The 15,359-nt window shown below is 48.1% G+C and overlaps 1 protein-coding gene across 4 annotated transcripts in view; it reads left to right on the forward strand.

Annotated features, from left to right (window-relative positions):
- chd9 (chromodomain helicase DNA binding protein 9) overlaps positions 1 to 15,359 on the forward strand; it is a 120,186-nt gene that overhangs the window by 24,659 nt on the left and 80,168 nt on the right. For all 4 annotated transcript variants that reach the window (XM_083662377.1, XM_083662374.1, XM_083662375.1 and 1 more), the window contains exon 2: positions 341 to 753. In XM_083662377.1, coding sequence (XP_083518503.1) covers positions 395 to 753 — 359 coding nt within the window. In that variant the 5' untranslated portion in view covers positions 341 to 394. The remainder of the gene's footprint in view (positions 1 to 340; positions 754 to 15,359) is intronic.

Here is a 15,359-nt window from a genome sequence, read left to right on the forward strand (position 1 = left end):
TGCTTAAATTAACTGGGTTTAGTCACGCTATTGTGTGTTCTTCCCCCTTATGTGAGAAAAGCACAGCTACACCTCGACTTGACGCAAAGTTCGCCCCTCAGTCATCCGCTCTACTTTCACGTTGCATCAACCTCAAGATACAAGATCTTTGTATAGCGCACTAAACACAGGATGTTTTGTTTGCAGTTATTTAGGGTTTGTGTGTTTGTGTAGCCTACAATAGGCCACATGACATCATTGCTTTGCTATGTGCGAGATGTTAGTGTAGATCTTGTTGCTGAAATCATGAGTGTAGAAGATGCTCATCATCTCTCTGTTATTTCTCTCTCTCTCCCCTTAGCCTCGAAAGAACGCTAATGGTCCCAGTAGCCAGGCGAGGGTCCTCAGTCCTCCGATGAAGAGCAGCTCGTCCTCCTCCTCTTCCTCGTCGTCCTCGTCCTCGTCCAGCTCCTCGTCGGAGAAGAGGACGCAGCGGAGGGCGCTGCACCATCAGATGGAGGCGGCGGCGGCGGTGGAGGACAAGCAAGAGAAGGCCAACAGGATCATCTCGGAGGCCATCGCCAAGGCCCGCCAGCGGGGCGAGAAGAACATCCCCCGGGTCATGAGTCCCGAGAGCTTCCCCAGCTCCTCGCATCACAAGGCGCATCGCGACCGTGAGCACAAGGAGAATAGCAAGGCCCGGCCCAAAGTCAAGGCCTCCAAGAAGGCTCGTATCGTCACTTCCTCCAAGACCAAGCAGAAGCCCAAGATCGGGTATGTAGCCGTCGGTACCTGTACTGCGCTCCATTTACACGCTGTTTGTTTGTCATGGGATCAACCAGTAGCTAATTAGAATAATATATGCAGTTTGGAGGAGGATCTTATCCAAAGTGCATACTTGTTCAGTTGGCTAGGCTTAGCACTAAGCCCTAATGCTGGTAGTGTTTATGCCTTAGGTCGTGTGTCCACCAGTGTTGTTTTTCCTGAGGCTATTTGGTATTTGGTAGGTATTTGTTTTGAATTGTTTGCAATGGGAGCACCGCAAATTGACACTATGCTACTAACACCAGTAGCTTGACCAGCGTCCTTTCTGCACTGGTCACAGAGAGTTGGAAAAATTTTGAACTTTAAGGTAAAACGCTGAGCTTGTCACCTTGTCACTTTTTACCCTCCAATCACAGTGGAGGAGGGGCGGGACAAATACCACTGCTCTCTGAGTCAAACATGAATTGCACAGGCATGAATTCCACCGGTTATCCGCTGAGCTAACATAGCACAGAGAGATAAGACAAAAGCTACAGCAGGTAAGCTATATCACTGCCACTACCCCATCTGTGTCGCGTATGCGCACTGACAGTGCCTGATCTGTAGATGTGAGTCACGCATGCACGAGCGTAAACGCTCTACGGCGCAGACCTCCCTTGAGCCATTATCTCGCTGCCACACATTAATTTATCTTCATTTGGAAAAGACAGATGTAATCGTCTCGCACTTGAATAGCATTAACGTTGATGCGGACTCAATAGCCAGCTACAGCTTTTATGTATGTTGCCATGGCCATTTTGTGCTAATTGCTAATGCTACCGAGTTGGCTAGGTAGCTAACTGATCTAGCAAACAAACCCATCATGTTTCACATCGCATCAGCCAAAAGTGGTGATAGATACAATTCCATAACTGGATACTACTTTGTTTCCAATCATATACTGTACACTGACCCGCCCAGATGTTTCCTCACCCACAACATCTCACACACCCACATAGACCAGAGAGTCCCTCCTCTCTCCCCCAAACGATGGTAGCTGACCCGCCCAGATGTTTCCTCACCCACAACATCTCACACACCCACATAGACCAGAGGGTCCATCCTCTCTCCCTATTTCCCCTAGCCTTCCCTTCATCCACAGAGCAAGTACTCTAAAGCTTTGTGCCTCCATTTTTACCTCCACCAATATTCCGTATCATAGCAACCAAAGCTGTTTTCAGAAGAGCGCCTGACATTTTCAGCTGGGTGAAAAAAAGAGCTTTAGTGGACACCGACACACACAGAGCCTTACTCATCCCGTTGAACATGTACATAATAGGAGTGTTGTACCCTGTCAGTTGTGGCTTTTCTTCTTTGCATTTTTAATTATTGAGCAACAGTGGAATATTTCACTGATCTCCTTAGATGCCTCCTTGTTATGTACTGGTTGATTTTTCTCTGCTAGCATTCTCCTAGTAGCATGCACTTTCTGCCTGTGAAGCAGTGAGCTGGCAAGATGGCAGCTCAAAGTTCAGCCGAATTTACAGCACGCTATAATAATAAACCAGGCGGCACGGCCATCAGCCCGAGACAGGGGAGGAGTAAACAAAGGCTGCATTTACATGCGAGAGAGAGAGAGAGACTGCTCTCTGCTAGTGTGTTCAGGCATGTAGCGCTGATGTATAGATAATCCGTCTTCCCATCCCTCTGGTAAACTGTGCAGCTATAAGCCACACCCCGGTGCAAGCCAATGAAATGTCAGCTGATGCAGACCTGGTAAACTGTGTGTGCAGCTATAAGCCATACCCAGTGCAGCTATACGCCATACCCCAGTGCAGCTATAAGCCACACCCAGTGCAGCTATAAGCCATACCCCAGTGCAGCTATAAGCCATACCCCAGTGCAGCTATAAGCCACACCCCAGTGCAGCTATAAGCCACTCCCCAGTGCAGCTATAAGCCACACCCCAGTGCAGCTATAAGCCACACCCAGTGCAGCTATAAGCCACACCCCAGTGCAGCTATAAGCCATACCCCAGTGCAGCTATAAGCCACACCCAGTGCAGCTATAAGCCACACCCCAGTGCAGCTATAAGCCACACCCCAGTGCAGCTATAAGCCACACCCCAGTGCAGCTATAAGCCACACCCAGTGCAGCTATAAGCCACACCCCAGTGCAGCTATAAGCCACACCCCAGTGCAGCTATAAGCCATACCCCAGTGCAGCTATAAGCCACACCCCAGTGCAGCTATAAGCCACACCCCAGTGCAGCTATAAGCCACACCCAGTGCAGCTATAAGCCATACCCAGTGCAGCTATAAGCCACACCCCAGTGCGGCTATAAGCCACACCCCAGTGCAGGTATAAGCCACACCCAGTGCAGCTATAAGCCACACCCCAGTGCAGCTATAAGCCACACCCCAGTGCAGCTATAAGCCATACCCAGTGCAGCTATAAGCCATACCCAGTGCAGCTATAAGCCACACCCCAGTGCGGCTATAAGCCACACCCCAGTGCAGGTATAAGCCACACCCAGTGCAGCTATAAGCCACACCCCAGTGCAGCTATAAGCCACACCCCAGTGCAGCTATAAGCCACACCCCAGTGCAGCTATAAGCCACACCCAGTGCAGCTATAAGCCACACCCAGTGCAGCTATAAGTCACACCCAGTGCAGCTATAAGCCACACCCCAGTGCAGCTATAAGCCATACCCCAGTGCAGCTATAAGTCACACCCAGTGCAGCTATAAGCCACACCCCAGTGCAGCTATAAGCCATACCCCAGTGCAGCTATAAGCCACACCCCAGTGCAGCTATAAGCCACACCCCAGTGCAGCTATAAGCCATACCCCAGTGCAGCTATAAGCCACACCCCAGTGCAGCTATAAGCCATACCCCAGTGCAGCTATAAGCCATACCCCAGTGCAGCTATAAGCCACACCCCAGTGCAGCTATAAGCCACACCCCAGTGCAGCTATAAGCCATACCCCAGTGCAGCTATAAGTCACACCCAGTGCAGCTATAAGCCACACCCCAGTGCAGCTATAAGCCACACCCCAGTGCGGCTATAAGCCACACCCCAGTGCAGCTATAAGCCACACCCCAGTGCAAGCTAATGAGATGTCAAGCCGATGCAGACCTGAGGGCTGAGGCGGGGAGCTGGAGGAAGAGGAGAATGTTTGGATAATGTCAGGTCCTCCTCAGTGCAGCTGAAACCCCCGGCCATGTATCGCTGAGAAGGCCTGTTTCTTACTCGAGAATTATAGCGAAGGTGAGGAGAACTCACGATGGTCGACTAAATGGTCTGGCTGGCTCAGCTGCTGCTGCCTTGATGAATGATTGTATGAGCGAGACGGTAGGAAAATATCTGTAGCAGATAATGGATTTTGCTTTGTGTGTGTGTGTGTGATGAAAGGAAGTTGCGGCAGTGCTGATGTTTGGGAGAATAGTGAGCTAGAGGAGGCATCTGTCATGCCGATGCCGTCTCAGCAGGCTGGGAGCCTGGAGGAGGGGCTTCAGCAGGCTGGAGGAGGGGCTTGAGCAGGCTGGAGGAGGGGCCTTCAGCAGCTCTCTCACTTGAGTCAGACACAGACTTGGTCCGTCTCTGTCGTGTGCATCACTTCAGAACGGAGGAAGTTCGAACCGATCATGCAGGTGATTGGAGAAACACGCTTTAGGGACAGGGCCTATCCAGCTGGACTGTTGACCTGTTGGGATCACTGAGAGAGAGCCGTTTTGAACATGTCATCATGTATCACCTGAACACATCTTAGATCAGCCCAGAGCAATTTAGAAAGAGAGTGGCGTCAGCGGAGGACCAAGATGCGTGACTCATTAGCCAATTGAACAGCCAGGAAGGGGTCTCATGCTACTTTTGAATGCTAAAATAAAGCTGAGAATGTACAATTTGATTTAAAAAACAACAACTTTCAAAGTACAACACAAACTGTCCATTTTGCTGCAACTCGACACGACAGTGCTGCTTAATCCAGAACCTTACTTCGTGGAACTCTTGAGAGTAAAAAACGGGTCCATCGGAGTGAATGGAGATGTCGCAGCTCTGCCCTCAGCCACACTGCAAATTGTGATGATTTGATTATCGGCTGCCCTCCATTAGTCCTACAAGCCTTGTGACTGTGAGGTTATTAATTGATCCCCAGAGCAGCTGTGACATGTGAATGAGTAACCTCAACGTTTCCCTCAGCAACCACTGTGGAGATTCCTCTGAACAGAGGTACTGCTCCAGTGGAGGGAGAGCACTACAGGGCTCAGGTTTGACTGGGCAAAGGCAAGAGAAAGCACGCCATGCTAGTTCATCCATTCGCTGAACAAGGTTAAAAACATTGTTTACATTCTGCACTTCAGTGATTCTCAACCTTTTTGGCTCATCAGAAAATAAAGGCAAAGAAAATATAATGACAATAAATTTATTTCTTAGGCCTTTTTTATTTTATTTTATTTTTTATTCTATAAATACTCTCCCCAATTAGCTTGTGACCCCCTGGGGGGTCCTCGTGACCCCCCCTGGTTGAGAACCACTAATATGTTAGAATGACACCCTGTTGCCATTAGATAATCAGCTGCGTAACCTGTTTTGATACAATGTAACCATACCTGACCTACATGTGGGGGGAGCTTCTATTCAGATCAGCAGCATGCAGCAGCATAGCCCAGCCTATGGAACACACTATTGTTTCAGTGGGCCTTTCATAACACACATTATGTCATGCATTCCCAGCCATTTTGAAATATCAAACTAATTCAGTCCGCTCAGCCTAGACTGGCAGAAAAAAATAGATATGACCTTTATTCTTGTTTGAAGTATTTTTATGGTTTGCTTTTTAACACACTTATCTAGTTTGAAGTTTATCAGCATAGCCAAGCTTTTGGTCTATGGTGTTATTTTTATGTTATATTACCTTGTTTTTATTTAATCCGTTTTTTAAAATCTATTTAGATCTAAAGAATGTACTGCGTTTCATAAGCCGTTATTTAATTCAACGTCTGCTTTGAGGATGTTTATGTTAGTTGTAGATACTCAGACTCCATACAGACTGAGACACCACAAAACTGTGGCATAGGTGTTGCAGGTTGTTGCGGTCAGCCAGTTGTCAATGGTTGAGGTGCGATGTGAGTGTATTGCAAAAATATCTTGAGCAATTTTGAGGGCTGTAGCTACTAGCTAGCTAGCTGTATGGAGTTCCTCTTTCATTTGTGGAGAATGGATGACTTATTGCAATAATATGCAATATAGCTAATGTCACACATTGTTCTTCAGAAACTGTCATGGCAGTGTTCATTTACGATGCAAAGCAATCCTGCAGAACTTCTCCCTGTTGTCTCTCCTACTCCGTGTCCCTCTCCCTGACTGTTAATTAAGAAAACATGTACAGATATATGGCAGCTTGGCAGGCCCTTGTTGCAATTGTGGTAATGACGTATAGTTCTTTCTGACAAGAGGGTTGTGGGAGTTGTGTGAAAATTGGCAGCTAAAGGCGTGAAGATTCATATTAGGAAAAAATTCTAAGATCCCCCCCCCCCCCCCCCCCAAAAGGAACAGGCATGAATTGTATATTTTGCTGTACACCACGATGGAGTTTGATGAGTCTTACAATATGAATTTGACCGTTGAATTTCTGTCTATTTTTTCCATGCATAAAATGCAATAGACAACATATCTAAGCTAAGGGACTGCCAGCAGCAGTCCAGATTCTTTGACTCCGAGCTGTAGCTAGGTGTTGAGTCACCACACCCTCAGCCACATAACCTTTTTTTTAAAGCATGAAATGCATATGACTTTTTTGATGGTCGTTGCTGCTCCCACGACCTCTGCCAATCTGGGGAGAGCCGTAGACGAGCAAACATGTGCATGTGCAGTTGCCAACTGCTTCTTTTCATCTGACAATGAGGAGTTTCACTGGCAGGATGTAGCACGTGGGTAGCCTGGGTAAACCCAGCCCCCACGTGACCTGCTCTCAGACCTGCTCTCAGTCACTAGTCACTAGTCACTAGTGACTGAGAGCAGGTCTGAGAGCAGGTCACGTGGGGGCTGGGTTTACCCAGGCTAGCACGTGGGAGGATCTCGCTATTCCCCCCAGTTCCCCTCCTCCCCGAACAGGCACCCTGAACCGACCAGAGGAGGCACCTAGTAGTGCATCGACCAGGAATCTCATACACACCCCACCAGCTTCCCACCTGCAGACACGGCCAATTGCGTCTGTAGGTACCGCTTACCGGGAATTGAACCCGGGTCACCGCGCGCTGGTAGGTGAGGGCTTTCACCTCGACACTACCCAGATGCCCCCACATATGACTTCAATTAGCATTATGAATCTGTGGCAACTTCATTCTGTTTTTCCACCATGGTCTGCAACCTTCACTCATGATTCAGCCATGTTTTGTTCCCTCCTTGTCCTGTTTAGCCCCTGTGTGTGATAGGAGAGAGTAAACTAGCTTCAGGAGGGCCATCTGGTAGCGTACACAAAGTAACTAGCTTCAGGAGGGCCACCTGGGAGCGTACACAAAGTAACTAGCTTCAGGAGTGCCATCTGGGTGCAGACACAAAGCGGACCATGTCAGTGATGAAGTGGCCACCAGCAGCACGCTGACAGAGTGGAGGTCGTCCATCACCTCAGCTCTCCACAGAGATCCACCTTCAGCATCCTCTGTCACATTCAACATAGACTAGGCCCTTGTTAGCATAGTGCAGGTGGGATGATGTTGGACTTGTCTCGATGATCTAGGGTCGTGCGTTTTGTTTACTGTTTGTGACTACTTTTTATTTTATTTTTGTCACTATAAAGCAACGCTCTGATACCAATACCAGAAGCAGATATTGTCCAGAGATACCAGGCTAAAATCAATGGTAGCAGAATGTCTCCAGCACCGAAATCCAACACCAAGAGCTCCATATCAGAAGACATCAAAGAACATTGTGTACATTTCATGTGTGCACGGAATACAGAGCTCTTGAATGGTTGAATGGTTTCTCCGTTTGACCCTAAACTATTCAGATTATTAATTGTTCCCAGATGATTCTTGTAATTTTGGAAAGCAACAGTGAAAATGGCGATATCAGTGGACCCTTGTTATAGGATACCGTGTGTGTGAGCTGATGTTTGTCTGCATGCATGTAGTGGGTGTGTACGCCTCAAGAGCTGCAGTGAGGGATAATTATGCTGGCGCTGATGCGGGGTGACGGAGGCAGCCGACGTACCCAAAGCTCTGGGGAGGTTTTCATGCTGGAGGAGGAGAGACCTGTTCATATGCATGCACCACCCAGAGGAGAGACCTGTTCATAATATGCATGCACCACCCAGAGGAGAGACCTGTTCATATGCATGCACCACCCAGAGGAGAGACCTGTTCATATGCATGCACCACCCAGATGAGAGACCTGCTCATATGCATGCACCACCCAGAGGAGAGACCTGTTCATATGCGTGCACCACCAAGAGGAGACACCTGTTCATATGCATGCACCACCCAGAGGAGAGACCTGCTCATATGCATGCACCACCCAGAGGAGAGACCTGTTCATATGCATGCACCATCCAGAGGAGATACCTGTTCATATGCATGCACCACCCAGAGGAGAGACCTGTTCATATGCATGCACCACCCAGAGGAGAGACCTGTTCATATGCATGCACCACCCAGAGGAGAGACCTGTTCATATGCATGCACCACCCAGAGGAGAGACCTGTTCATAATATGCATGCACCACCCAGAGGAGAGACCTGTTCATAATATGCATGCACCACCCAGAGGAGAGACCTGTTCATATGCATGCACCACCCAGAGGAAAGACCTGTTCATATGCATGCCCCACCCAGAGGAGAGACCTGTTCATATGCATGCACCACCCAGAGGAGAGACCTGTTCATATGCGTGCACCACCAAGAGGAGAGACCTGTTCATATACATGCACCACCCAGAGGAAAGACCTGCTCATATGCATGCACCACCCAGAGGAGAGACCTGCTCATATGCATGCACCACCCAGAGGAGAGACCTGTTCATATGCATGCACCACCCAGAGGAGAGACCTGCTCATATGCATGCACCACCCAGAGGAGAGACCTGTTCATAATGCATGCACCACCCAGAGGAGAAACCTGTTCATATGCATGCACCACCCAGGTGAGAGACCTGTTCATATGCATGCACCACCCAGAGGAGAGACCTGTTCATATGCATGCACCACCCAGAGGAGAGACCTGTTCATATGCATGCACCACCCAGAGGAGAGACCTGTTCATATGCATGCACCACCCAGAGGAGAGACCTGTTCATATGCGTGCACCACCCAGAGGAGAGACCTGTTCATATGCGTGCACCACCCAGAGGAGAGACCTGTTCATATGCATGCACCACCCAGAGAAGAGACCTGCTCATATGCATGCACCACCCAGAGGAGAGACCTGTTCATATGCATGCACCACCCAGAGGAGAGACCTGTTCATATGCATGCACCACCCAGAGGAGATACCTGCTCATATGCATGCACCACCCAGAGGAGAGACCTGTTCATATGCATGCACCACCCAGAGGAGACACCTGTTCATATGCATGCACCATCCAGAGGAGAGACCTGCTCATATGCATGCACCACCCAGAGGAGAGACCTGCTCATATGCATGCACCACCCAGAGGAGATACCTGTTCATATGCATGCACCACCCAGAGGAGAGACCTGCTCATATGCATGCACCACCCAGAGGAGAGACCTGTTCATAATGCATGCACCACCCAGAGGAGAGACCTGTTCATATGCATGCACCACCCAGGTGAGAGACCTGTTCATATGCATGCACCACCCAGAGGAGAGACCTGTTCATATGCATGCACCACCCAGAGGAGAGACCTGTTCATATGCGTGCACCACCCAGAGGAGAGACCTGTTCATATGCATGCACCACCCAGAGAAGATACCTGCTCATATGCATGCACCACCCAGAGGAGAGACCTGTTCATATGCATGCACCACCCAGAGGAGAGACCTGTTCATATGCATGCACCACCCAGGTTCTCCCTATGAAATATGAATGCGTAGCCGCTGCAGAGGCACTCACCTTCCACAAGAGTCATTACTTCAGCCTCGGCTCTCTTGAGGGTGCGTGCAAGCCTGCGCGCTCAGGTCTTACTCGTGCTATGAAAGGGTGTGTGTGTGTTTGGGATTGAGGATATGTGTGTGTGGATGTTAGGGATGCACCGATCCACATTTTTTCACTTCCGATCCGATTCTGATACCTGAATTTGGATATCTGCCGATACCGATAATATTTCCGATACCGATCTTTTTTTTTAATAGAGTATAGGCAAAGATTTGGCCAATTAAAGTTTATTTTTATTTTTAATATACCTTGCAAAAAGCAGACAAAATTAAGAAAATATACAAGACAAAGAAGGATACTATTATACATGGGCAAATTACGGCCAGTGCCCCCTGTGCGGCCCGCGCTGGAATTGCAAAAAACAAAAAATCCCCCCGATCCGATCCGATTCGTGAATTATGTCAGTATCGGCACCCGATACCGATATTGGATCGGATCGGTCCCATCCCTAGTGTATGTATATATCACTGACACCAACTCATGTGCCCATCAAGTCTGCGAGCAGGCAATGGATTGGGGAGAAGATAAGGGCACTATCTGCTTGTCTGGGCCCTTGAGGGGCTGTTTCCACGAGACCACTACTGTTGTTGGGTCCTACCAGAACCGGAAATTGCCACTTAAATACCAGTCGAATGCTGGTAAATGCTTTCTATGGTTGCTAAGTTGGTTTATTCTCACAGCCACTTGGCAGACATCCAACATCATTTCGGGGGGTCCTATCATCACCGGGGAACTCCTATTCACCAAGTCTTATTAACAGGTGGGAAGAAAGAATGGAAGCAGCTGGTGAAGTTAGGGAGCTAGTAGCCACGATCGCAGGTGGACAGGCGATATTTCTTGCCTGGTCGCTGTAGGCATGGAAAACTTTGATAAGTCATGAATTTTTGCAGTTGTGTTGTGTCTGGAAAACTTATCGGAAATTATATTAATCCAAAAACAGTTTTGGGAATGTTATGGAAATTTGTCTATGGTGTTATTTATAATTTTTTTCTGGTAAATGGTAAATGGACTGCGTTTATAATATAGCGCTTTTATCCAAAGTGCTTTACAATGTGCCTACATTGAATTCACCCTTTCACAAACACATTCACACACCGAGGGGGGCAAGCTGCCACGCCAGGGTGCTGGCACAGCCATCGGGGGCAATTTGGGGTCCAGTATCTTGCCCAAGGACACTTCGGCATGCGGACTGGAGGAGCCGGGGATCGAACCACCAACCTTCTGATTAGTGGATGACCCGCTCTACCTCCTGGAGCCACAGATGTCCCCTCTCTATCTCTCTCTCTCTCTCTCACCTCCCAACTGTTCAACTGCTGTGACAGCAAGTATGGCTGTTGGTCTCTGGGTGCCTTTTGAAGGAGTAAAACCACACAAGACATTTCCATGACCTAATATAAGTCCCAAGTGACGCTTTAGTGATCTCAAACAAGACATCACATGGTGGCACAATTAAAGTCTGCTTTTAAACTCTGGAATTGTTTAAATGTGTCCTGGAATAGGAATAGTCGTGGAAAAGCCTTGGAATTATTATGAGCAAAAACATATAGAAATCCTAATGCATTAATTAGCTATATAATGTACCTATCATTTACAGAGGCCAGCTCAGCTATCAGGGGGAGGATGGTCTAGGGATGTTAATCGACAATCGTTTAATCGATCATTAAGAATTTGATCGATCAAACTATATGTTAACCGATTAATCGACAAGGTAGGCTACAGTATGTGCTATTTGATCATTTTTCTTTTCTTTTCTGAAATGATTTAACACCACAAGGGCAACATGTAACTTTCACTGCTCATACAGAGGAAGAAGAAAGCCAAGCTAGCAGACACAAAGTCCAGGGTGGGAGAATTACACCCAAAAAGACAACAGTCACCATTGTAAACATTGTAATACAATACAATGTAAGCACAATGACAGCTAATGCAGGATGTTTAGTTGGTTGATCAACTTGTTGGGTCGGCCTAAAGACAGGGGTAAAACCCTGCATTGTGTAACTTTTTTATTTTGTATGTCAAAAGTTTTTAATATAATGATTAATCGATTAATTGATGGTTAACCTGGCCAATTAATCGATTAAGGAAATTGATAATTGATAAATTGATTGTTTTAGTATCTATCGATTTTTAATCATCCACATGTATTTGAAACCTACGGAATGTTGGATACAATGAGTCTGTTGACTGTGGGCATGGATTGAACAGAGTGTAGGCTAATTGTGTTAAAGAAAGCAGATGGCATGGTACAAGTGCTGAGCTGAAAGAATTATCCACTCTGTTGCATAACAAAAGAGCTTTCATCCAACAAACACTTTGGAAAAGAGCGATTTTTTTTAATGTGAAAACTGAAGTATCAGTACAGATAAAAAGAGGTATAAAAATATTTCCGACGAAAGCCGGCCCTATAGGTGAGGGGCGAGGGGGGGCTATTGTACAGTGAGGCCAGGCTTGACTGATCACAGCTCTCGGCACTCTGCAATTTGCTTTTGTAGCCGGCCTACCTGCTGAAAAATAGCCTCGCATAATCATCAGATGAAAGCACTGTTTTCCTCTCCCCCCCCCGTCCCTCCTCCTCCCTCCTCCATTTTTGTTCTACTGTGAATTGGGTTCTTCCCAGCATGCTCCAGGCTGTGGACGCGGCGCTTCCTGTGTGCAGCAGCAGGCGTGTTTTGAATATGCTGATACTCCAAAGCGGGAGGAGAAAAAATCAAACAAAATGGTGCTCATGAGATCAATTACATCACATGATAGAAAATGGGGGGTTTACGTCTAGCCTCTCTATACGCCGCAGTGTATAGCCGCCGTTCATATTTCAATGCATCGCCTGCTGTTCTTCCATCTAATCTCTTTCCCTCGCTCTCGCATTAGGAAAATCCTAAAGCTGTTTTTTAATTGTGTGTTTTCCCAGTTAATCCTTTTAGGGTGTGTATGCGTGCAATGCTCTTATATACTGTGTATGCTTGTTGTGCGATATATAGGTGGGGGTGGGGGTGCGCGCAGCGGAGTGTGTGTTTGTGCGTGTTAGAGTGTGTGTGTGTGTGTGTGCACACGCGCGCATGTTAGAGTGTGTTTGTGTGTGTATGTTGTCCCTCTTAAAAATGAACTGCATGCTGCTGATGATAGCAGAAATCCCCAGTGCAGCTCCCTGTACTGATATTTGTCTTTAACACAGAGCCTCGTGGTGCTGGTCTTTAACACAGAGCCTGGTGGTGCTGGTACAGTCTTAACAGAGAGCCTGCTGGTGCTGGTACAGTCTTAACAGAGAGCCTGGTGGTGCTGGTACAGTCTTAACAGAGAGCCTGGTGGTGCTGGTACAGTAATACTGCTGCCAGTTGTCTTTAACACAGAGCCTGGTGGTGCTGGTACAGTAATACTGCTGCCAGTTGTCTTTAACACAGAGCCTGGTGGTGCTGGTACAGTAATACTGCTGCCAGTTGTCTTTAACACAGAGCCTGGCCCTGGTGGTGCTGGTACAGTAATACTGCTGCCAGTTGTCTTTAACACACAGCCTGGTGGTGCTGGTACAGTAATACTGCTGCCAGTTGTCTTTAACACACAGCCTGGTGGTGCTGGTACAGTAATACTGCTGCCAGTTGTCTTTAACACACAGCCTGGTGGTGCTGGTACAGTAACGCTGCCAGTTGTCTTTAACACACAGCCTGGTGGTGCTGGTACAGTAATACTGCTGCCAGTTGTCTTTAACACACAGCCTGGTGGTGCTGGTACAGTAATACTGCTGCCAGTTGTCTTTAACACACAGCCTGGTGGTGCTGGTACAGTAATACTGCTGCCAGTTGTCTTTAACACAGAGCCTGGCCCTGGTGGTGCTGGTACAGTAATACTGCTGCCAGTTGTCTTTAACACAGAGCCTGGCCCTGGTGGTGCTGGTACAGTAATACTGCTGCCAGTTGTCTTTAACACAGAGCCTGGTGGTGCTGGTACAGTAATACTGCTGCCAGTTGTCTTAAAGTTTAACACACAGCCTGGTGGTGCTGGTACAGTAATACTGCTGCCAGTTGTCTTTAACACACAGCCTGGTGGTGCTGGTACAGTAATACTGCTGCCAGACAGTTGTGTGCTGGTGTGCTGCGTGGCATTGATACCCTTCCATTCATAAGAATGGGGATTTCCGGGGGGGGGGGGGCGCCTCACAGCTAGAAGGTCCTGGGTTCGATTCCCACCCGGGACGCTGTGAGCACTGAAGGAGTGCGTGCCCGTCCGCATGTCCTCGAGTGGCCACCGCCCGGGTGGGGTCGTCAAAAAGGGCCTTTCTGTGTGGAGTTTGTATGTTCTTCCCGTGCCCCCTGGGGCTTTCCTTCATATAGGAACCCCTCACCAAAAACATGCAATATCCTGATTGCTAATGTGGTTCCTCCTCTGGTCGTTCGGGGCGCCTGTTCGGAGGGAGGGGAACTCGCTGGAATAGCGTGATCCTCCCACGTGCTATGTCCTACCGGTGAAGCTTCCCCTGTCAGGTGAAAAAGAAGCGGCTGGCTAACTGCCCATGTCTCGGAGGAAGCATGGAGCCAGTTTCGGCTCTCCCCAGATCGGCAGAGGGTGGAGCAGCAACCAGGATAAATAAATAAAAATGAGCACGAATAGGGGATAAAAATAGGATAAAAAAAAATCTGAAAAAAATCTGAAAAAAAAAGAATTGGGATTTCCTGACAAGGAGGAGCACAACACCGGTGTCTCTCAGTAAGCTCGTCAGTCAGTCATGGTGTGAGACACACAGTCACAGACGTACACACAGCAGCACACGTAACAGCAATTTCTGGAGATGACTCAGTCACACGCAATCAATGTTGCTGTGCTGAGCTACACCCGCTTAAAGGCCACGGAGGCCTTCCGGAGATACTTGAGCACCACACTGTTTTCTTGGCCCACAAAGCACTATCATATCTCCATTCCATTACAGTCAAACCCGCACACACACACACACACACACACACACGCGCACACACACACACACACACACACACACACACACACACACACACATGCACACACACACTCCCAGTGGGCGGCCTGCCAAGTAGGGCAGGACACTGCTGGGGGGCGAGGGATGGAGGTTATTTGGCACGATCGGAGGATGGGAGCCGAGCAGGGCTGGATCAAGAGCTGGCTCTTAGGAAATGGCTAGTGATAGCCGCTCATCAGAAGAATCACAGATGGGGGCCAGCGGTAGCCTGATGGTTAGAGAAGCCAGCTTCTGTCTGGAGGGTGTTCCACTTTGACTCCTGGTGGTGGGGTAAACGAAACACACTTTACGCTCCGTCAGTAACAAGTGTTAGTGGCAGTTGGCGATCCCCAGGTGCAACTGTGTCTTAACTGTTTGAATGTGAAGGAGCGAGCCGCTGAAGAGTTTGCATGCTGGGCAGATGCTGCCTTGATGAATACATTTTTTTTTAAATGAGAGAAGGTAGACTTCAGGATGGAGATAGACATCAGTAGGGTTGAGAATTGAAAGATGACGATTGGTATCTGTTGACTTTTACAATGAGATTATGATTCTTACTA

This window comes from Poromitra crassiceps (genome assembly GCF_964638095.1).
Source record: "Poromitra crassiceps genome assembly, chromosome: 28".
Lineage (NCBI taxonomy): Eukaryota > Metazoa > Chordata > Actinopteri > Beryciformes > Melamphaidae > Poromitra > Poromitra crassiceps.